At 39.9% G+C, this 22130-nt stretch overlaps 1 protein-coding gene across 1 annotated transcript in view; it reads left to right on the forward strand.

Moving 5' to 3' along the window:
- Window positions 1–22130, forward strand: part of LOC104162823 (dipeptidyl aminopeptidase-like protein 6) — a gene marked incomplete at both ends in the record, with an annotated part of 90430 nt that overhangs the window by 57004 nt on the left and 11296 nt on the right. The window contains 4 exons of the mRNA XM_009701644.1: window positions 9484–9638; window positions 10782–10879; window positions 15754–15877; window positions 16759–16797. Of these exons, the coding sequence (XP_009699946.1) occupies window positions 9484–9638; window positions 10782–10879; window positions 15754–15877; window positions 16759–16797 (416 nt within the window). The remainder of the gene's footprint in view (window positions 1–9483; window positions 9639–10781; window positions 10880–15753; window positions 15878–16758; window positions 16798–22130) is intronic.

Consider the following 22130-nt stretch of genomic DNA (forward strand, 5'->3'; position numbering starts at 1 on the left):
GATATCGATCAGAGTTACGCAGACTTGGTGCCCTTGCCCTAGGTGCAGGGCATCACGCAGCTTTCCCTCTTGTCGGAGCGCAGCTGGAGACATCGCCTGTACCCAAAGCATCTGTAACTGGTTTTGGGGCATTGGTGGGGTTTAGCCTGAGGTCTGCTGCTCCCTGGAGAGAGGTGGGATAGTTCCAAGTGGTCCAAGGAAGATGATTGTGCAAGCTTTTGCCAGTAGATTTAGAATTACTGCCTGGTAGTCCACAGCTCAAAAATACTGGGGGGAAAAAAAAAAAAAATATATTTTCTGGTAGTAGAGATAAAAGAGATTTTGATGGTGGACTTTATCTTACAGGTATGTTTGTCTTTTGTGTGTGCTTACCTAAGTCCATAACAGAGGTCCTTCAAGACTTGCGCTAGGAAAAACAGAATTTCTGTTCAACATGCAGGTGCCACCACTCTGATAAACACAGTCAAACCACACTGATCCATCAGTGGCATAACCTTTATATGCCATTACCTCATTAATAATAAATGTTACCTTTATTAAATAAGAGTATTTTTTCTGAAATATTGCTATAAGCTAGTTTGAATTCTGTTTTTATTCTGCTCTCTTTTTTATTATTCCTGGGTAACTCTATTGATCTCAGTAGTTCCTCTGATTATTCAGTACTGTAAAATCAGATCCATCCTCTGAGTCATTACTGAGCTAAATGTCTCAGTTAGCCAGATCCTGAATCAGTGTTCAGGTTGAAACCTCTGGGAATATTGCCATAGTAGGACAATATAAACTCTGAGTGGGTTTTTAATGGCTGTTCAATGACTGTGGCAGTTTAAACTGGGTAAGAAAATTGGAGCTAAACTAAATGCAGACAATGTACTATAGTTCCCATTTTATAAAGCAAGGCTGTATTTTGCAATATTAACTGATGTTTGTTAGGACTCATGCTAGGTGACTAGCAGGTGCTGCTCAGGATGAATAAATCATGCAAGTAATTCATGTGAAAGACAGCTTGCACAAATGCTGATAAAAGTCCATGGGGTTGAAGAATCAAGTTCTTTAATAGCAATGTCAGGCTGTTCAGTCTTCTTATCTCTCATATTTCTTTATGAAACATTAAAAGAGATTGCTTTTGGGCACCTGTGTTCTTGAACTACTGCAATCATCTAATGAATTTTTTGATAGTCAAATTCAGAGGGTTTTGTGATCACTAACTTTCTTGGTACATCTGTAGCTATTGAAATGGATCCCCTGTGTCAAGGTTGGCTGTCTGTCTTCCTCCTATCATAAAACCCATAGATTAGTTGGGAAGAACCTGTAGCTTTTAATTTAAAGGAAAGGTGAAGTGGAAGCTACTTGAGCAGGTTTGAATAGAGTAATATTCAGCATATAATGAAAGCCTTGATTTGTCTCACTGCATTGCACAGATAAGCAAATTTTATTTCCAGCCGTAGCAACCTGTTAAGTGGCAGGGGGAGGAAAAAGCAAGAAAAAAAAGGATTTGACTATAAGGAGCCCTACTGCATCCAGTCAATTAGGCAACATGAATTCTGTCCTGTCTAGGTCCTTAGCAATTGGAAAGGTACAATATGACCTTGCAATGAACATTTACCCACAGCAGTGAGCTGCAGTGAAAATTACTCAGAAGACTTTTGCCAGGAAAAGTTTCTACAGATTTAGTGCCTCTAGCTAACAGGCTTTCATGGAGAGCTGACAACAGGCTGTGGGTTTATATTTATGCCAGGTGATGGAAAAATGCATTTTTATTATGCATTAGTGGCAAACAGCAGTGTGCCACTGCAGACAGGTTTTCTAGATGCATTTGCTCTTTGGAGTGAGCGTTAGAAACAGGAATATCTGACGATATGATCTCTAAGTAATATTTCTACTTTCATAATTCAGTCTCCATTTTCATTGTTACATCTGGACATCCTGACAGATCACAGACTTGCCTCTGTTATTGAAATGTCTGCAAGTCCATCTAGCCAGGAAGATCCAAGAGCTTTTTGCTGTGGCTGAGACTGACTCACACCACCGAAGGAGGAAACCTGCTAATTGTTAGGAGCTATTGTGAGCATTAATCATTAATCATTAATGCTTTTGAAAGCAAACAACTAAGGATTGCTAAGGATTGTGCACAGAGGAGAAAAAGCCAGAAGCACAGAGAAGGAAACTTTTGAAAAGAGCAGAAGGAGGATGTGGAGGCAACTCAGCGTTGTTCTGCCGTGTTTGTGCAAAGAGGAGAACGTTTCTTGCAAAACAGACCCCAAAATACTGATGTGACCTCAGGATAGTATAGCAGTGTGTATGGTACGTGGTAACCCTGCCTGCCTGCCATGGGTGCTCTGGAGGGGGTGCAAGACCTCCTGGGGAGCTGCTCCTTGCTCCGGGTGGAGACACAAGGCCCATGGAGGAATAGCTTCTCTCCATGGCTTTTTGCACCTCAGGTGGGGTTTGTACAGCTGAGTGTGCTCAGTGTGTCAGGATGGGGAGATGGCCTGGGGCAGCCCCTGGCCCCTCTGACCATTTCAAAGAGCTGAATTCTTCTCTTATTTGTGAGAATCTGCCTGTACTGATCAGATGACATCACACACTTGTGTACATCTGTTTTGTTAGGGTTGGTTTTTTTCAACAAATCCATTTGTATGGATGAGGGAGATTTTAAACATTTGTAATTTCTTAGTTATTACAGCCTGAGCCTGGCCTTCTGTGTGTATTCTGGTAGGAGCTGCAGAAACGTACCTGAGGACAGGATCAGGCCAGTAGTCAATACCACCAGCATGTTGAAGCCCCCAAGCACTCGGACAGCAAAGAAGGTCTGGCAGCTACTTGTCAATAACCTTGTAAACAACACCTCAATGCCTCGACTCATATAACAACTACAGGATCATTTAGTGTTGGAAACACAACAAATTAGAAGAATCAATGGACCAAGGGAAAAAAACTCACAAGCATTAAACTGCAGTTTTGATGTGGGCAAGATGAGTAGCCTCAGAAAGTCTCTTCCGTCTATCAGCAGCTTGATGCCATCCTAGCAAGATCTCAATCCTGCTCCTTGGGAAGAGGCGTCCTAAGGATTGTCCTCAGAGAAACAGTGGTGGATATTGCTGGTAGCTTGGACTATGGATAAGGAACCCAGATTGGAGTGGTCAGGATTTGACCAGGCTGGCTGGCAGAGTTGCCTCTGATGTGCACATTCAGGCTCTGCTGGACGCTGTTTGCTCTTCATCCCTGTGTTGCTCTCTCAGGGGTCCTTGCCAGGTATCAGAGAGCATTCAGTGGTGACATGTCTTCTGCTGGAGCACGGAAGCTTGTGGTGGTGTTACACAGAGCCACCTTCATCTCGCAGAAGCAAAGGTGGACAGACCACAGCCCATTTGCCTTCAGATTTCATGGGGTTTACCTGTTTGCCAAGCTTAGGTTTGACTCAGGCCATGCAGCAGCTCTGGGGCCCACATAAGAGATGTCGAGGTAAGACTCAACCTTGTTGACCACACAGAACACATCCCATAGCGTTGTCCTCAGTGCCCAGCATGAACTACATCACTGAAATGAGCTTCTCTCCAGGTCCTCAGCATCTGGGCACATGGAGGCAGAAAGCACTGGCCAAACCCTCACCTGCTATCTCAACACAATGTTCTGCAGGAGGAAGCGGCTGCAAGGCTACACAAGCAGAAAACAATGTGTTCAAGCAATTAAAGAGCATGACTAAGGGGAAATTAATGACACTTGCAGCCCACACCTTCCCTGTGCTTGAGGAGAGACAAATCTCTTGGTTGGGCTCCTTTCCCTGAGATGAGGGGCTGCCACCTTCTCTTGGCTGCTGAACACGTGGGAGCTTCTCGCCTGCATCTGTTCGGCTTCGTGGCTGCATAATCCTGCTGCCATCAGGTGATGAGCTTTTTGAATCAAGGATTTGATGTTTAAAATGTCTTCAAAAACACCATGAAAGCAAGTAACATTTTATCCTTCATAATCTTGTTGCCTGTCAGTGGCACAGGAGGCTGTGTGTTTCAGGTAAGAATAAAGGCTCACTGGGGTGAGAGTTGCAGCTCAGGTTTTCTTAACGGTCTCTTGGATGATGGCACAAACACCTTGAGAATAGTTGTCTCAATACAGCAACTATGGGATCGAGCTGAGCCTGGAGTTTGGACTCATCCAAAAAAATTATTTTTTTTTCCTAGAAAAGGTTGTTGAATTGTTTAGCGGCCCTGCAAAATTATTTTTTTCTACCTGACTCAGTTAGACAACTGTGAAAGAGGATTAATTGCACTGAAATCAATGGTGCTGTAGGGCTATTGCTGACATCAGCACAAAATAATGTCAACACAGGAAAATGTGGATTGGATATAGTAATATAAAACAGTTTTTTACTATTTGCATACACGTAACTACTTTTACACCCATTTTATATCTATTACAATGACTTAATGGAAGTTGGTGTAGATCTACACTACGGCAACTGAGAGAAAAATTTGCTTTTATATGTATGAAAGATGGCACAGTGGTCTTCTAAAGCCATCCCTGAAACACGTCAGTGAAGGCCGATATGAACAATGAGTTTTCCCTAACCGGGTAAAAATACTTGCTTTCAAACTATACAATAATAATCGATTTGGACATGTGCTTGGTGCTTTGAGATGATCTAGTAATTGATTTTAAAACAGATGGCAGCTGTCAAATAAGCATTTGTGTTTATTTGATGTTTCTATGAGAACCCTTGGGGTTTCGCTATCTCAGAAGTCTTTGTTTTCTCCTTTCGTAGACCCCCTTTCTTTTCTCTGATCTCTCTTCCTCTTATGTTCTTTTGATGCTTCCTACTGACAAATTCTTTTGAGCTTTCTTTCCTAATGTAAGTCATGGCCTTTATATTAGGCTTTAATTTCATTTTGTTTAAAATTCCTTTTTATTAACAGTTTTAATAAAACAGGAAAATGTCTTCAGCACACCAAATACTTAATGATCTGAGCATCAGCTACAATACATCGCACAAACAAAACCATTGATTATGCTTCCTGGAATTGCTTCCCTTTACCACATCAGTAATAAATAACATAGAAGGGGAAGTTCCCTCTGGCAGACAAAACGTTGCATATTACTTTGTGTAAAAATTAAAATATTCTGAAATTAATGGGTTTATTGACAGAAAACTACGTATATTTGTGTGTATGTGTGTGTGCATTTATCTATATCTACTCAGAGGAGAATCAAACTATTTATTATCTGTCTTTGTCTTCTGTGGGCACAACGTTAATAATATTGTTTTGATTTCCTACTGAAGAAGAAAATGCAATGTCTGGAACAAGAAGAGAATTTTAATTGTGTAGAAGAAATTGATTTATTTAATAGTTAAAACCTCCTAAGTGCCTCTACCCATTACACCCTTATGTTGACCTCCTGAGATGCAGAAAGCCTCTACTTTTCTAGATGCAGTTAAAAAAACCTTGCTGCTCAGTCTCTGAGGACACCTCTTCAGCTGTTATAAATGGAAGTTACTTTTTTGAAGTTAATGACACTGCAGTTGTTAACTACAGCACATCTGTATAACACGAGGGGCTTCACCAACAGTGGACACAGCATTCAGATCTCCAGATCTCTTTTTTAACTGCAGTGTGGGTCCATGAGTCAGTTTTTCTTGGAAGAGAAAAGGTTAGTTTCTTTGCATTCATTGTAATATTTTTCCTGGACCGCCTTATTAGAAGACATTAGCAGTTAAAGACTGAAAAGCTCTTAGGACCAGTCTTTCACTGGCTCACTCACTCCTGTAGAAGGGTTTTATGTGCCACCACCAGTGGGGCTGTGTTGATGTGATTATCTCTGCACGTCCAACGAGGAATGGCAACATAGGCACATGGGCACGGGGCACATCTGGAGAATGGCTGTGGAGTGATGGGATCCTGCCTTGCACATGGCAGAAGCATGTGGGTGGTCAAAGGAAAGTGGCTGATTGGGCTGATGTCTTCAGCTCTTTTCATTGTACATGGGAATTGGGGTATTGATGCTTGAAATGTGTATAGCCTCGGGGGGTAAGATACAAGTCTCCCATTTCATTTCTCTTACAAGTAATGCTGGTATTAACTCAAAGTTTGAAACAAGCAGATGCTTCTTTTCCTCTTATACACATGCTGGGCTAGTTTTGGATAACACACCTGGTAGAAATGTTCATCCAGTCTCTGATCCACTGTGCAGTCCATCCAGGGATTGCCCTTATGGTATCACAATCAAATGCTACATCCAAACCCAGATTTATCACATCTCATTACTTGCCAGCTGAGAACCACAGTAAGGGACTTCTTTCTGGCTCCTGACAGTGAGCAGGAAAGCACCTATCAGGAAAACACATTCTTCTGAAGAGGTGACATTCCTACTGAGGGCAGCCTGATTCACTCTGGATGCTGTTCAGGTCTGGATACCAAAGACTACCACCTACCTAATGAATGCACTGAATGCAGCAATCTTTAATTCAGCTCAGGGAAGATTCCTCTCATCACACCTCTGTTATTGCCTCCAGTTTCTTTTCTCATCTAATGATATTAAAGTCTATAAAATTTATATATACCCAGTTGTCACTATATATAGTCTGACCTAGGACTTCAAATGCTCCTCCTAAAGGTCTGTTAAGTTAGAAGACTCTCTGTTTCACACAGCTTTGAAATGATCATTCGGTTGCGTCTTATACAGCTAGAAGGGGGATTAAAATACACACACTGTTACACTTCTTGAGTGTAAACATTTCACTGGATTACCAGCTGGCTAATAGGTGCCCCCACCAAAGAGTCACTCCTTATAAGCAAGGTCATCCAACTGTTTCAGAGCAGTTCAATATTGAATGTGGTAACATGGAATAAGCATTGACTTGCCTCAGACACTGTGGTTGAACCCATCAAATCTGAGGAAACCCAACAAATCCTTGTTTAGTTAAGGCAACTGCACACTTCATTCTCAGTATTTGTAGGGTTCTCATGCCTCAGTGTGATGGCTGACAAGCAAAGTTGTGGAGAAAGAAGGAGCACAAAGCCACCAGCAGACTGTGAGGAATCTCCGCAGCTCACTCACAGTATCCCTGCATCATGTAGCACCCAGAGATTGCAAGCTCTGAGGAAGAGAGCAAAAGTTTTGATCAGCTATTACCTTATACTCTTAGCTAGGATGTCATGAGTTATATGTGGAGGGTGGCTTTGGTGTTTAAGGAGAACCTGGTTTCTCATATACATGAGCTAGGATCTGAACTAACTTTAGAAAGACACAGGAATATTGAATGCAACTGATTTTCTGAGCATGTGGTAAATGCAAGCACAAGGAATAAAGTTGCCCAAAGAACAAATTGTCTGCAAATTATGTTTTACTTTCAGCTGAAACTTTCTGGTACTAATGCATTTTATATTTCATGAGAATGTTCTCTGGTTTGTTAAAACTAACTGATCTGTCTAATAATGGCAAGGTCCTGGCTTTGTTTCAAGTAAAAGGTTCACACAATTAAATCTCATTAACAGAGGACTGCAAAACCTGCACTAAAACCTTTCTTGGCATATGACCTTCAGCAGAACTGCGTCATTAAGTCTGAGATCCTGGAGAAAATGTTTGCTGAATAAAGTCATTCCTAATTAATTTTAAAATGTCAAGGATTCATCTGCCATCCATTTTTACTCCTTTTCCTTTATGTTCTCAATTATCTCTTTAATGAGCAACCAGCATCTTTTAAATGTACACGCAACAGGTGGGACAATGCAGCAAAGCAAATTTGCCAGACGTGCTTTCCCAAGTAATATTTGCAACTTCCTAGGCATCTTTCTGAAACCTCACTTACATGTTGCCATTAACTAATGATGAATTAATTTTTTATTTGTAGTAAGCGTGACTATTGAGGATGATTTTCCCTTGCACTCTTTCTAATGTTACCTTCAGCTTTATCTCAAGCTATGCGCATGTCTAGCTTAACAAAGGTGTTTATTTGCTCTATGATGAGTAGAATTGTCTGTCTATTCTCCAAGAACCACTCATCCAAGATTTTTTTAAAAGAAATAGAACAGTCTTTGGTGAGTTTCTACTTTTCAGATCAGAGGGACATCCTGGTTGGATTGAGGGGTCATCATAGGGTGGTGTACAAACACGGTGGGTCTGAACTCTGAAAATTCTCCCACATTTTCCAATGACCAGTGATAACAGCAGACGGTAGCGCTGCTTGGACTTGTGCAGCAGGACTTCATGGTGAAGGCTTAGAAACACTCTTCAGCCTCTTTAATTCTTATTCTCACATTAAAGTAATGGGACCTATCTTCCTGCCCATCAATCTGTACAGCATGTGCAAGCCCTTCTGCATGGTTTAAATAGGAATGACTCATATGATATTAAGCCTCTTAATGAAAATGGATTACATTATTGCCTTTCGCAAAATGGGAGGTTTAAAAAGCCAAGTTAGCGTCTTCCAAATGTCAGTAACTGGAGACACTTTGGAGAAAGAGTGAATTTTATAGCTTTTCTGGATATCTATAAACTGAAGTCGTCTTTGCAATGAAGGATATTAAATAATAAGAAAAAGTATTAGAATTAGAAGTTCTTTGAACTTGTGTTTAATGAGAATTAAGTTCTTTCATTCTTCAAAACAGTTTCTTATGATGGCAAACTTGTTTTCTCCTTACTTGGACTGTGATGTGCTTGTATTGGCACCTTTCTGAGTATATTTTCATAGCAAATACGTTATTCAAGTCACCAAAATATCTGTAATCCCAAAATTCAATGGTAAAATCAGAATCAATCTCTGACCCTGGGTACTTATGGAAAATTGCTTTACAAAAGTGATTTAAAAAATGAAATAGGAATAAAAGTCAAGACAGTATCCAAGCCCCAGACTCTAAAACCTGGTATCTTGTAAAGTGTTTCAAAGTTCCAACATTGCATAACTTTTAGAAAATTGATATTTTTGTTTTTTCCCAACTGGCAAGGGAGCTTAGACAGATTTGAATTGTAGCTGAAGCACTTGTGTCTAGGTATAAATGCTGTTTGAATCCATTGATGTGTGCCTAGTATGACTTTGTGAACTCTTTATGGAGGAGAACTAAACCTCAGTCATTGCAGTTCTCTGTTAGCCGTGAGGGATCCTCATTATGTTACCATCGGGCAGGTAGGAACGCAAGCTCTGCCAACACGCGCATGTCTATATGTTCACATACTCATGTACGGGACACATAGTAGGAATACCAGAGCCTTTTATGCTGTCATGAATGTGTGTACTAATGTAAATAATATGATGTTTCTTGAGCAAGGTAATTATGCTTAATAACCTAAATATTCAGAGTAATTGTTATCAATTGTGTTCATTTGTGTATATGGCATAATTTAATGAGTATTCTTAATTGATATTCCTGTGGTGTCCTCCCTGTGCTGTGATTAGACCAGGATTTTCATATCTACGCTGTTTCATTTATTGCTAACTAGTAATTTATGTCTAATAGCCTTTTTTTTTTCTGTTCTCGCTTTTTTTTTTTTAATTAGAGGAGATCTTGAAGACTCATATTGCTCATTGGTGGTCTCCTGATGGCACCAGGTTAGCATATGCAACAATTAATGCCTCCAGAGTCCCCACCATGGAGATCCCAGTGTACACTGGCAGCCTTTACCCTACTGTTAAAACCTATCATTATCCAAAGGTAAGGGAGAATAAAACAAACAGTCCTGTTGTTCTATCAAAAAATAATTATTCTTTTTTGCCAGTAGGCTCAGAGAGGAGACTGTATAATAGTGCGCATTCATAAGCAATGAAAATAAACAGATCTAAGGGAAGATCGGCTGTTCGCCAGTGGATATGGTTTTCATTACTCTTTAGTTGCATTTGTAAAATTGCAATTTTCTGATTCGAGTATTAGTCATTCTCAACGTAATGAAAGTAAAGTTTAAAAATTCTTGCTTTGTACCCACACAAAAGCAGTTGTGCTTCCATGCTAGAACAGAATTGTTGATATCTGAGAGCTTGGAAGCCAGCATTTCTACATTCAGATACATTTTCTTTTATATAGAAGGAAAATGTAGTATTTCGGTTTCCTTAGAATATCCGGGATGGCCTAATGTTGGAGGAGATAGTCTGGTTTTGGAGACATGTTGTGCCTGAGCATTACAAAGAACACAGTAAAAGACAGAAAAGACTTAAAGGCCAACCTCTCCTTGATTGCAGGGACCTGCCCAGCAGTCCTGCAGCGGGCACGCAGCACTGGCGCAGCTCTTTACCAGTATTGTTACACCACGGCAGTTATTGCTGTAATTTTGTACTGTAAGACAGCACAGGAGTGTACCATGCTGCCGTCATTTCTTCTGGGTGTCTTGCTTTATGCACTGATTACCTAAGACCTCACGTGTTGGTCCAAATTGAACCACAATTTAACAGGAGGGATATCGACATATATGCAGGTTTTGTGGAAAGGAACAATGATTCAGCAGGGGATGCCCTTTCCCACGATACAAAATGAATCAGTATTTTACTATGTCTACCATCATCCTATTAAACAACCTTTTATCAAAGGGTACATAAAATAGCAACGTTTCTAGTCGCCATGAAAAGTAGCATTTTTTACCAAGGCTAGAGGTGTCCTAAGTAAAACTACCCCTTTGTTGTGCCTACTGACCTTTCCGCACTTCAGTACCACATCACTACAGTTGCAGTTTCCCTGTGAATGACCGCAGCAGTCCAGTCCATAACCCCATGCAATGGGAATGCATTTTGTAATCCGTGGATATAATAAATCAAAACCATTCTGTGTTGTTAAGATATGGTAATTTATTCTTATTTTAAAATCCAGGCTGGAATGGAAAATCCAACTATTTCTTTGCATGTGATTGGTCTGAATGGACCTACCCACGACCTGGAAATGACTCCCCCAGATGACCAGAGAATGAGGTAGGTACTTCCTCGCCCTGGGATGCTGGACACCAATTCTGTTGGGGTTTCAAATCAGACTGACTTTTTTCAAGATCATTTTACAGTACCTTTCTCTGCCACTATCAAAGAGTTTCACTTTGTGTAAATCTGCTTAAAATTTTTCAACTTATTCTTCTTCTTACATATATTTTATAGATTATTAGTTTTTTACTTGAAATCACTGTGACACAGATCGACTTCAGAGTAAGGTTGTTTTTACAGAACTTGCAGAATATCCCCAAATTCATAAGAACACATTCATTTCATGTGTAGTCACAGGCAATGTTGAAGGGATATTTTCTGCAGCCTGTATGAAAGACCATGAAGCAGAAACAGGGCAGCCCTATAACACAGCAAACACGATCTCACTGCTTCGTGACGTGAACATAGGAATGAAACCAGGCAGACATTCCGCAGATATGTTGCCCAGTCTTCATTACAAATAAAAAGGAAAGCTCCTTGCTGCTTTTAGGGCAAGTGTATTTTAGAAGTTGGCCAATAATTCAGCCAACTACTTAGACACCCATTTCTAATTAAGTAAGGGCTTAAGTCTGCATTTAGCAAGAGTTTAAAAGTTTGGCTTGGACTTCAACCATGGTCAAAGCTTGAGCTGTGTTTATGTTTACGTTGTGTGTGTTTATGTTACATTGTGCTTTATGTTAATGTTTATGTTTACATAGAGCTACTTTTACACTGTTCAGGAGAGAAGCAGCTTTAGATAATTCACGGCACTCCTCCCTGCAAAGCTCGGAGATTCGAATCCAAATCCAGATTTCAGTTACTTTGATTTAAACTTGCAATAGCTTTATAGCAGGCCAAGAGAAATCAGACTCTGCTTCTACATCTAAAGTATCCATAGTGACCCCTCCAAATGTAATGCTGCAGGGTTATCATTCCCAGGCACATCACTTGTTCGAGTAGAAGCATCCAACCAACATGTGTGCTCACCTTTTTTTTACTGATTGCTAAATTAGATTCCTGGATCTGTAGTTCCAGTGCCAATAAAGACAGAGGTACAGCACAGAGTTAATGAAACAGGGCAGCTTGGAGGGCAGTGGAGGGTGCAGAGGTGATCTTCATTGTGCATGATAAATATATAAGGCCTGGGGATAGGCTGCGTAGTCATTTGATGAGAGGATACTAAACCAGTGGAATCATTTATGGTGGGAGTTGCCTTTCTTTGCTAGGAAAGCTAGTGTCAGCCTCAGGACATGTTTTCACTGAATAACTCTAAAATACTCCAGATCCATTTATGCAACTAAAGGTATATGACCTGTGACCAAACCAAATGGGCATAAATGCACTTGTCTTTCAAAAATACAATTTCAGATCTGTATACAGCAGGCAGCAATTCAGGATCACAGCATCCCAATTACAGTATCCCAGTCACAATATCAGAACTGCAACTCCTGGAAAATATCATTTTTCTGTTGCTAGCATACTCTGTAAACAGAGAGACTCGGAAATGTTTTAATTATAGTAATAACTTCACACTGCAAGATCCAAGTGTTGTTAATAAATTTGTTCTATATGGTTATGGGTGGCTGTAATTTATTTGGTTGAAATCAATATTGTAAAATGATGCAAAATATATCATAATTAATTCATCTCTATATATTTCATCAAAACCATGGCAATTGCCATCCCTAGGGCGTGATATAAGTAGTGTTGCTAGAGTAATAGGTGTGCATTTTCATTACGCATATATTTTCTGAAATAAGAGATAACATTTCATTAAAATAGACAAGAGAGATGTACTGTACAGTTAGTTACAGAAGGGAGTTTCAAAGAATCAGGGGCAGCTGGCGATAAGGATCTTCAAGCAGAGCGGTCCTATCTGAAGCATTTCAATGTGCTCAATCTGTTCACGCAGATGATATACGGACAGAGCGGTACTTCTTGGTGTTCTTTTTATCTGGAGCAAAGTGTTTCAGTACAACTAATAAAGCTGAGAATAAAGTGGAGATATGCCAGGGTCTCTTTTCTTTCAGAATTAAAAGAAGTCAGAAATTTTCCACAGAATTGAGATATTTTTAAGTTAAAAAAAAAAAAAAAGCAAAGCTGATGATAGGAAAATATGTTGTGGGGAAAATGTACAATTTTGGTAATTTCTCTGTTTAAAAATCTTTCATTCTGGGCATTTTGGCCACATTTTCTCCAACACTTTGCTTGTCTGTGAGAAAAAGAAAGTGAAGGGGTGGAAAATGCAGGGGAAAAAGAAGTATTGTAACATTCAATGGTTGACAGGCATTTTTTATTTTGATGAAAACCAGTGGATCCCAGGAGTTACATCAGCAGGTGGTGAGAATTAGACCATGATCCAACTTATTCCTCACATCATATTTGCATCCCAGGTGGCAAATTAAAGAAAGATGTTAACTCCCCTGAGTGCAGAAATCGTCACTGGTCCTTGCATAGGTCATGAACAAATAAATAATGGAGAAACTCAGACAGCTTGAGTCTGGATCAGAGGCAGGAGCCGGCTGCGCCCCAGGGACCGAGGGCTGGGTTGCCGCCTGTCACTTGGCCATGTAATATATCGCTGTCTGTTATTTGTGGTGTTTATGGCTTTATTACTGTTGTCATACTTTAAGTATTCATATTGTAGATTCATACCTTGTATTTTAAATTTATAGCTCCAGAAAGCAGCCAAGTAAATTTAGGATATGAATAAGGGTGCTGGACAATAACCAGTCTCAGATGATTGCAAACCCAACCACCAATGTCTTTACTGGGATGGGGAAATAGATTACAAACTCAGCTTAACTGCACCCTTCCTGAAAGGGCTCAAACAAGTTATTCCTTTCCTCTGGGAGGGTGTAACCTGCTCTGATGTGGATGTCTATAAACAAAGTAGTCAGGTACCTGCTGGTCTAGATTTCACTCTATGGGAAGAAATAGGTTCTCCTTGAATCAGCTCCGTATAAAATCTAGGACAGGTCAGGTGAAGAGGGCTTGGGAAATACGCTGACTCCCTGTTTCTCTCCACTGGCTGCTCAACCAGTGCAGCTGCCGGAGCTGCAGATGTTTAAAATTAACTGAGATGAATCACACCTTATTGTCTCATTTTCCTCTGCAAAATGGGAAACATAAAACTTGGTTGTTCTACAGAAGAGATGTGAAGTGAAGTAAATTAAAGACTCCACGCTACTCTGAGACTAGAATAATAACTATTCAAGTATCTGCAGTTGTCTGCTGACTGGGGTATCCATGGGCTGGATGGCTGGGAGAGGCTTCAGAGAGAAATTGAGAATCCATGCCTATCTCTGGGGTGATGGGGAAGGTAATGTTTGACTTAAAATAATAATAAAAAGTTCCTGAGAGAGAACTGTGGCTCCTGTGTCCAAACAGCGAGAGGGATGTGAAAATTGACTATGTGTCTTTCAAACTTTAAATTGGATTTATGGAAAAAATGCTCCAAGCCACAATATGTACTAAATTCACATTCCTTTTCTGGGGAGGCTGAATCTGCTCAGTTAATTTTGGAGAGAAAGAAGAGATGGTTATACAGTTTAATTTATACAGTAAAATTATGATTTTATTTCAGGCACTGAATTTTCAGACTGCTGTTGTCTCACCTGGAAGTATGCTTCTTTCCAGCACAGTGGATGCAATCATTGAAGTCTTTTGGGTTTTTTCCCCAGCCAAATTCAGGCACTAAATATTACTGAAAACTACAAAATCAATTTCTAGATGTTATTTTGCTAGACAAATGAGTCTTTGTTTCTTTTGCCCTTTCACTTCAGTATATGCAGGAGCGCTTGCCAGAACACAAAGTACTCTCCAGTGACACAGCACATTAATTCCAATGAGAGCAACAATTCCTTATACATATTTTATACCAAACAAATGAACTAATACATTTTTTATAGACTGTATGCTGTGAAAAGTCATATTATAATTTAAGGATATGGCCCACATAGCCCAGCAGTATATTACAACATCACCAGCTTTGTCAGCTCAGCCAGAATTTTATCCTACAGATAAAGTGGTGAAGCCCCTGAATTGCTGCAGAGGTGGACATATGTGACTACCACCGCAGACTGGCTCTGAGAAGGTGACCATCGGTGTATTTATTTGTGATCCTGTATTTTCCAGCCCAGCCTAGGTGGTTCCATTGCCCACTATTGCACAGGCCTTTTCCTATGTTATCTAGGGCAAGATATTGATTACAGGACTGTGCAGCCCACACTGGTGATTTACTCCGAGTATTATCACAACCTGAATATGTCCAGCAATAGAGGATGGTACAGGGAGTGTGGGACGGAAGTTTTGCCGATGCAAACTGTCACAACCCTGCTCATGTCTTTATGGCAACCAGCTGCATCTGCTTTGCAGAAACCCTGTGTCTCTCTAAACTCTATCCTTTTTGCTCTTTTCCTTTTAATGCAACACTCATGGATATTTTGGTGTGTAGTAGGGATATTTAGAGGCCATTAACTCTTCATAAGCATGAAGAATCCAACCGTTCGCAGTGATGGGTCTGAGTCAGCCGGTTAGTGTGGTCAGATTGGAAATTGTTTGCAATTTCTTTTCCACCTGTGCGTAAATTTGTAGCTCCAGGCATTTCAGTCCTTCTTGGAAGACTGAATAGCTTGAAAGAGCTTTTGTCTCTTCTTTGAAAATGACTTTCAGAAGTGGCAGATAAAACACCTGCACAGCCCTAAAAATGTCATTTTTAGGTGTTGAAATCCGTACATAAGGAAGCCTAGAGACATCAAGACACAGTGCTCTTAATAACCAGAGATCTCTTCTGGACCGTTTGCCTGTGGCAGCTTCTGACTGCTCTGCCAGGTGGCAATTCATTAGGATGTCAGGATTGTGATTTGGTTTATATATGTCTGTGTTCACAGGGACTACTACATAACCATGGTGAAATGGGCAACCAGCACAAAAGTGGCGGTAAACTGGCTGAACAGGGCCCAAAACGTGTCTATCCTGACACTCTGTGATGCCACTACGGGAGTCTGCACAAAGGTAGGAGAGATGAGCCAAATGGTTGTTTGCCATCAGTTTTCATAACCCACGCAAGGAGAAAGTATTTCAGTTCTCTTACCTGGCAACAAGTCAGCTGGCACACGTTTATTTAGGCAGACACAGAATATAAACAATGTTTGCAATATCTACTTTTTTTTTTTACACCTTCTAAAAAGCCAGGAACAGTATGTCCCTGCACACACTCTGTGTGAGGGGGGGTGTGCGTGTAAGAGAGTGGTTACTTGTCTTGAAATAACTGTATATATACACAAGTGCGCACACATCAATAGTTTGTAACCTGAATATCTTTGCAACATTCTAGTTCAATGGCATTATATATATTTAATGGCATTAAAAATGGCTCATGCTTATCTACCCACATTTCAATTGTAGTTAATTAATCCCTTCTATAGACACACTAATGTAAATGGTGTATTGATATAACCTGTGTAAGTATTACTAGATACCATCTTTTAAACTGGCATAGGTGTTTCCACAGTACAAAATTGTTCTGATATGTCCATCCCTCGAAAAAATGATGCAATACTGTGCATAGAGCACAGAGTAGAGTCTGTTGTTAGCAGCTTTCATTTCATTCATTATTATTTCTTAACAAGCTTTATTTATTTGGGGAATAATATTTCTTGTGGATTTATGTTTTGTCTGTATGAGTAAAATGCTTTCTTAAGTGAGTGCATGCTCATTTGTCAGAGAGGAAAGACAAGGAGAGCAGTGACTGGATTACACTCCTGAAGCTCATATTTAAGCAGTTTCTTTATATTTCTGAACAACTTTTCAGATTCAATCCAACTGCTTTGTGCACTGATAAGCAAAATGTAGTAAGTGCAAACTATGGTATTAATGATCTTCTCGCATTTTAGAAACATGAAGATGAAAGTGAAGGCTGGCTGCACAGACAGGTAATAGTGATCTTTTCTTTGTGGTCTAAGTTTTTGAGAGGGTTTTTGTTTCATTGTTTTTCCCATAAAGAGAAAAACTGATTTCCAGACCTGAGAAAGATACTTGGAAGATGGCTTGATTTGTGTTGTAGAAAAGAGTTTCTCAGTAATAAACAAGTTCTTACTGAAGATACCATCTTCTCTGTGGGTCCCATAGCTCTTAGACTGCAATTTACTTGGATTTAAAAGAAATTAAAAGCTGGTGCTGGTGACAATTCACCCCCCGACAGTATCTGTGTAAGACTCATCAATCTCAGAGGTGGTCCTTCACACCCTGCTTTGAGACTGAAGATCATTTTAAACAGTGTGGTGGTTGTTTTCAGTTCTTCTATAAAGGAAAGAAGTCTGCTGTTGAAAACAGGGGAGCAAAGGTCATTTTATTAAGAGAGCTTATGTCCATTCAGAACCAAAATCATGCAGACAGGACTTTTAAGTCACTTAAGCTACATTTGTCAAATTTTCCTGTGTTACTCTGCAGCTATTTGCAGGTGTAAGAAAAGTGAAAAATGAAATTAAATTGTTGATGGGGCAGTTAAAACCAGGGCTTATGTGGAGCATGGAATGGGGAGGAACTGCCTGATGGAGTTTAAAATCCTGTTTTAACAGACAACTGTGCCATGTAAATCTTCTGAGACTGTAACTTGTGTGTAATACTACTAATTTGTATGGCTATGTGCTCCCATCCCCCAAATGAAATAAAACAAAGATGAAAATAAATGCTGGAAAAAAAAAAACGTAGAAAATAGGACAGAAAATTTAAACCTGCAAGAAGTTTTTATTTATGAGATTTTTTTCTGTTCTTTTTTCTTCGTCTTTTTCCTTGTTGTTGGTGTTGGTTTTGGTTTTTTTTTTTTCGGAAAAGGTGGGTTTTTTCAACATATATCTGTATAAATCCTGTAGACTTCCAGCATGTAAATCTCTGGAAGATCATTTATACTACCTCCCCAGGAGTCAGTTTGTGAAGTGACCTCAGATTTGATTAACCTATTCTGGAGAGAGAAGCTGCTGATACCAATTCAGCCACAACACTGAACTGTTTTTCATGGGATATACGAATGCCAGACAGGGAGTAGCATGTCAAATAAAGATCTTGTACTATATTTTTTCCAAGTTCAGATTTAAACCAATTCACATTTTTGTCACAGCTTGTTCAGAGGATCCAAGAACCTGTAGAAACCACAGTACATCAGTTCGCAGCAAGAACAATGATCTCCTCTGTTCCAGTGACTGTCCTACAGCAATGGGCTATGTCTGATCCAGATAAAAAATGGTTTTACAGAGAAAGTAGATTTTGTGCTCCAAGCATTTCAAATAATCTTTTGCTGGTATACTCAGGTACAGAGTAAAACTGCTGATGAAGTATTCTTTACACTCGTAAGGACAGTGTTGGCTTGAGTTGAAAACAAAAGCTTAAAAGACAAGTCAAGTCAAGACAAAATTAAATTGCCCATATTTTGTATCTTTTTTTTTTAAAAAAGTATTTCACAGGATTCATTTATTTTATAAATCTAAGGGTAGTTTTAATCCTTTGCTATTTACTGGAGCCTCCATTAACGCAGTATAGTAGAACTTAAGTTTTTACACCGCTGTTTTCTTTAGTCATTTACCTACTACATGGATAGTCATTAAAAGATGGTGCTTTGTCCTGAATAACTGTAGTCAATGATCTGCCAGTCTCTAATGGGCCTGCTCCAGGGAAATATAGTTTGTTTTACTGCATCTTCAAACATCATATACTTAGTTTGAGGTTAAAGAAGGATGTTTGTTACAGCCAAATGAGTCAGACATCTCAGTACTAAACTAGGATAACATTTGCTATGGACTTTGGAGACGTTTGGTAGTACTCTTCAGAAGTTTTTGTAAGAGTCTGAAGAGTTATAGAGCTCATTTGCCTGTATTTCTGACAACAAAATTACATTAAATTCTAGTTTTGACTGAATATATGATTACTAGGATAACTGTATTTTACATTTTACTCTATGACTCATAATCTAGATGACTGGAAACTTATGGTCATGGCATGTGTGTCTGACTATGAGAATGATGTGAAAAAGTTAAATCCTAGTATGAGTCCCCTAACCTCTTTAAGGAGGAGAAGAATTGCACATTAGGCAGCTACTGAAGGAGCTCAGGAGTGCAACTCCTGAGTGCAACTGAGGATGAAGACTCCTTGGTTGAGACATTTTAATATAGGTATATGCATATGAGCCAGGTGCCAAATTGCACTCTGTAGACAGCCAGTATGGTGATCAGTGCAGTCACACAGTCAATGGACCTTGAGCATGATTCAGCCCACCCTGAAGAAGACACCACCTGCCTGGTTGGCCAACTTGTTCTGTATGCTCCATTGACCAGACCTCCTTTTGAGAAGTACCCCAATTTTAAATCAATAGGACCGAAGAATCTAACTGCTTGCCTCATTCTTTAAAATACTCCTTGAAAGTAGTCCATACATCTGGTTTGAAAAGTATACAGGAGCTTTACCTTTTTTTTGAGAATTTAAGTGCATCTGATTTTCCTGGAATAGGGGCAAACTTCGTAGTAGGAAGCAGGAGACAAGGAGAGAAAAACATCAGCATCAGAAGATACTCACCAGGGACATGGGGGAGTCTCCAAGGATAATAGGGTCAACTTTTTTCAGCTGTCTGAAAACTGAATGTTCTGAGGTAGAGCATAGGACCCATGAATTTGAATTTTTTTGTTGTTGTAGTAGTAGTTTGGTAACTCAGTGACATTTAATAGTCTGTGTATGGGAGGCCATAGTAAATGATCTCCCTTTGACTTCTGGGCTTAAGTTCATGAATGAATTTTATTCAAGTCCAAAATCTTTGGAAAGCCTTTCTCCAACATGGGCAAAGAGAAGTACTGCTGTCACTGTGTAGCTGAAAAATAGGATAAACCACCCAAAGTATAATGAGAAATATACAGTATTTACACAGGTTTTGCTAGAAAGTATCTGTCACTCCATGTAGGATGATATGGCCAGTGTTTTCAAACCTTTTGCACAAATAAGAAGAGACACATGTTCATCAAATCTGCCTAGGGACTTTGGAAGTTTTTACTGCTTTTATTTGTATACTTGCTTGTGCACTTCTGAGCATAAAAGCCAGCCTGAAATTTACTCATACTTTTGCTTAAATATACGAATTCTTTGAAACAGTAATTATAGCTGTAAACAATTTTGTTTCAATTTTTGTCATTTTCCAATAGTACCAGTGGTGGTCATATACAGACAATGAATCAGCAAGGGAGAAATAAGAAAATTTCTGAGCACCTGCTGAAGATAAACTTTACTGGCGTTTTAATTGATTTGTTTATTTAATTGTGAACGTAGCCTGAACAAACTTAATTATAAACCAGGGTGCAATTCCAATGCCACCAAAGGCTGTAGGTTTTGACATTGATGTTGGCAGGGCTAGGAGATTACTTCAAAATTGTTTAGAGACATATAACCTCCAAAACTGCCTGCGTGGGCTGGCTGGCCTTCTCTGGTAACAGTTTCTTCGGGTTGCATTTTTCTTTCCAATCCTCCTATTTCCCTTGTCTTTCAGATCATGTGAGTCGGAAACTAAAGACTTTTGCTCTGTCAGAAGATTGAGATGTTGAAAATCTCATACCATTTTTCTTTTACAACTCCTTTGCTTTAATCCTAACAGCATGATAACCCAGTAATGATTCTTACGCATAGTTAATAGGTGATATGAAATGAGATTTTTATAAGAAAAACAAAGTTCAGAGAACATTACAAACAAGACTGACTTTTTCACCCTGTAAAGCCCTTTTCTCATATAATAACCCCATAACTGACCTAATGTTGCCCTAAAGACAAAGGATGCAGCAGAAATAGGACCCAGACCCCCATAATTCAAACACCCAAATTCATCTGCCAGAGCTAACAAAGCAGTTTCTGGCTACAAACAGTGTCTTTAGCCCTTAAATGAAGAGTCCTGATTTCATCCAGTGAAGGGAATTGATACCCCGAGGTATGGGCTCCTCGCTCTCCCTTTGATGAGCCTGTGTTTTGGTGCCCTTGCCCTGGCTTCAGAGATGGCCATTGGTGTGGTGCACCCAACCATAGATGAGCATGGGGACAGGGATGGAGGATGGACCTCAGCATTTCCCTAGGGGCCAATTGTGGCAGGGGTTGGAAACAGATCTTCCCCCTGTGCCCAAAAGAGGAGGTGACTTCATTGCTGCAGTAAAGCCGATGTGCATTTTTAACACTTTGTTGGTTTTCAATGAAGTGCTTACCAAAATACAAAGTATTAAAATGATTCATGTCACATCTATCTGTTTATGAGAGCTATGGTGCTGTGACACTTAAAGTATTGGGACATTTCCCTGAATGAATAAATACCTACAGAGCAAAATCATTAATTCTGGGATCTGGGCACAAGTGGATCAGACAGAGAGGGCAGGAGATTGTGCTGAGGAAGAGAAAATACATCAGAGGATCAATTGGAAAGGACTGAGTTATTCAGATTAATTGGTTTCCTTTTTAAAACTTGAGGATGAACAAGAAAAACATAATTCTCATGGAAGTATAATTCTCAGTCAGTAATAAAATCAAATTTCAAAGAATCTGCTTTCCCACTGATTTCTCTGTGGAAATACATGGAGTCCAGCCAAAAGCGTGTGAAGCACTGTACTCCAGAAGAGCAGGAGGCAGGGAGTGTGTTGAACAATGAGAGTAAAGACAGACCAGTTTGGAGCTGCAGCATGTGGTGCTGCAATGTCATGAGTGTTTGACCCATGTTAACGTGTGGGTGGTTTTGGTGGTGCCGTACTTGTGGGTCGACGTGGCTTTCACACACTCTGACTCACCATGAAGTGAGTAACATCACTTTCAAATGTTTGTCCCAGGTCACATTTGATCGTGCAGATCCTCAAGGTCAGAGACACTTGTGCACTCCCCACCATCCTGCATGCGCCTTGCCTTTCCTTCTTTCACCAGAGCAATCTTCCTCGGGTGGCTGCAGATCCAGTGATGCTCAATGATCTCTCTCGAGACACAACTGAATACACTCTATCTTTTTTTTTTTTTTTTAATTGTTATTCCTTACTCCAGGACTTCATGCTCCTCTCTAATACTTACAGAAGCTCAGACTGCATTTAGCATTGTCCCCTCATTCATCCTGATTCTGCCAAACTTGGGATAAGCCTCTGAGGCACTCCTTCGTTTCTTCTTCTCCTGACCATTTGCAGATACACTGACCTGTGTTGTGCAACTCTGAACTCCAGCACTTATCCCTTCAGGAGCCACAGTGCCCTCCAGCAGCCTCCCATGACCTTAT

The sequence above is a fragment of the Cariama cristata genome, unplaced genomic scaffold (genome assembly GCF_000690535.1).
Source record: "Cariama cristata isolate BGI_N322 unplaced genomic scaffold, ASM69053v1 scaffold14426, whole genome shotgun sequence".
NCBI classification, from domain to species: Eukaryota; Metazoa; Chordata; class Aves; order Cariamiformes; family Cariamidae; genus Cariama; species Cariama cristata.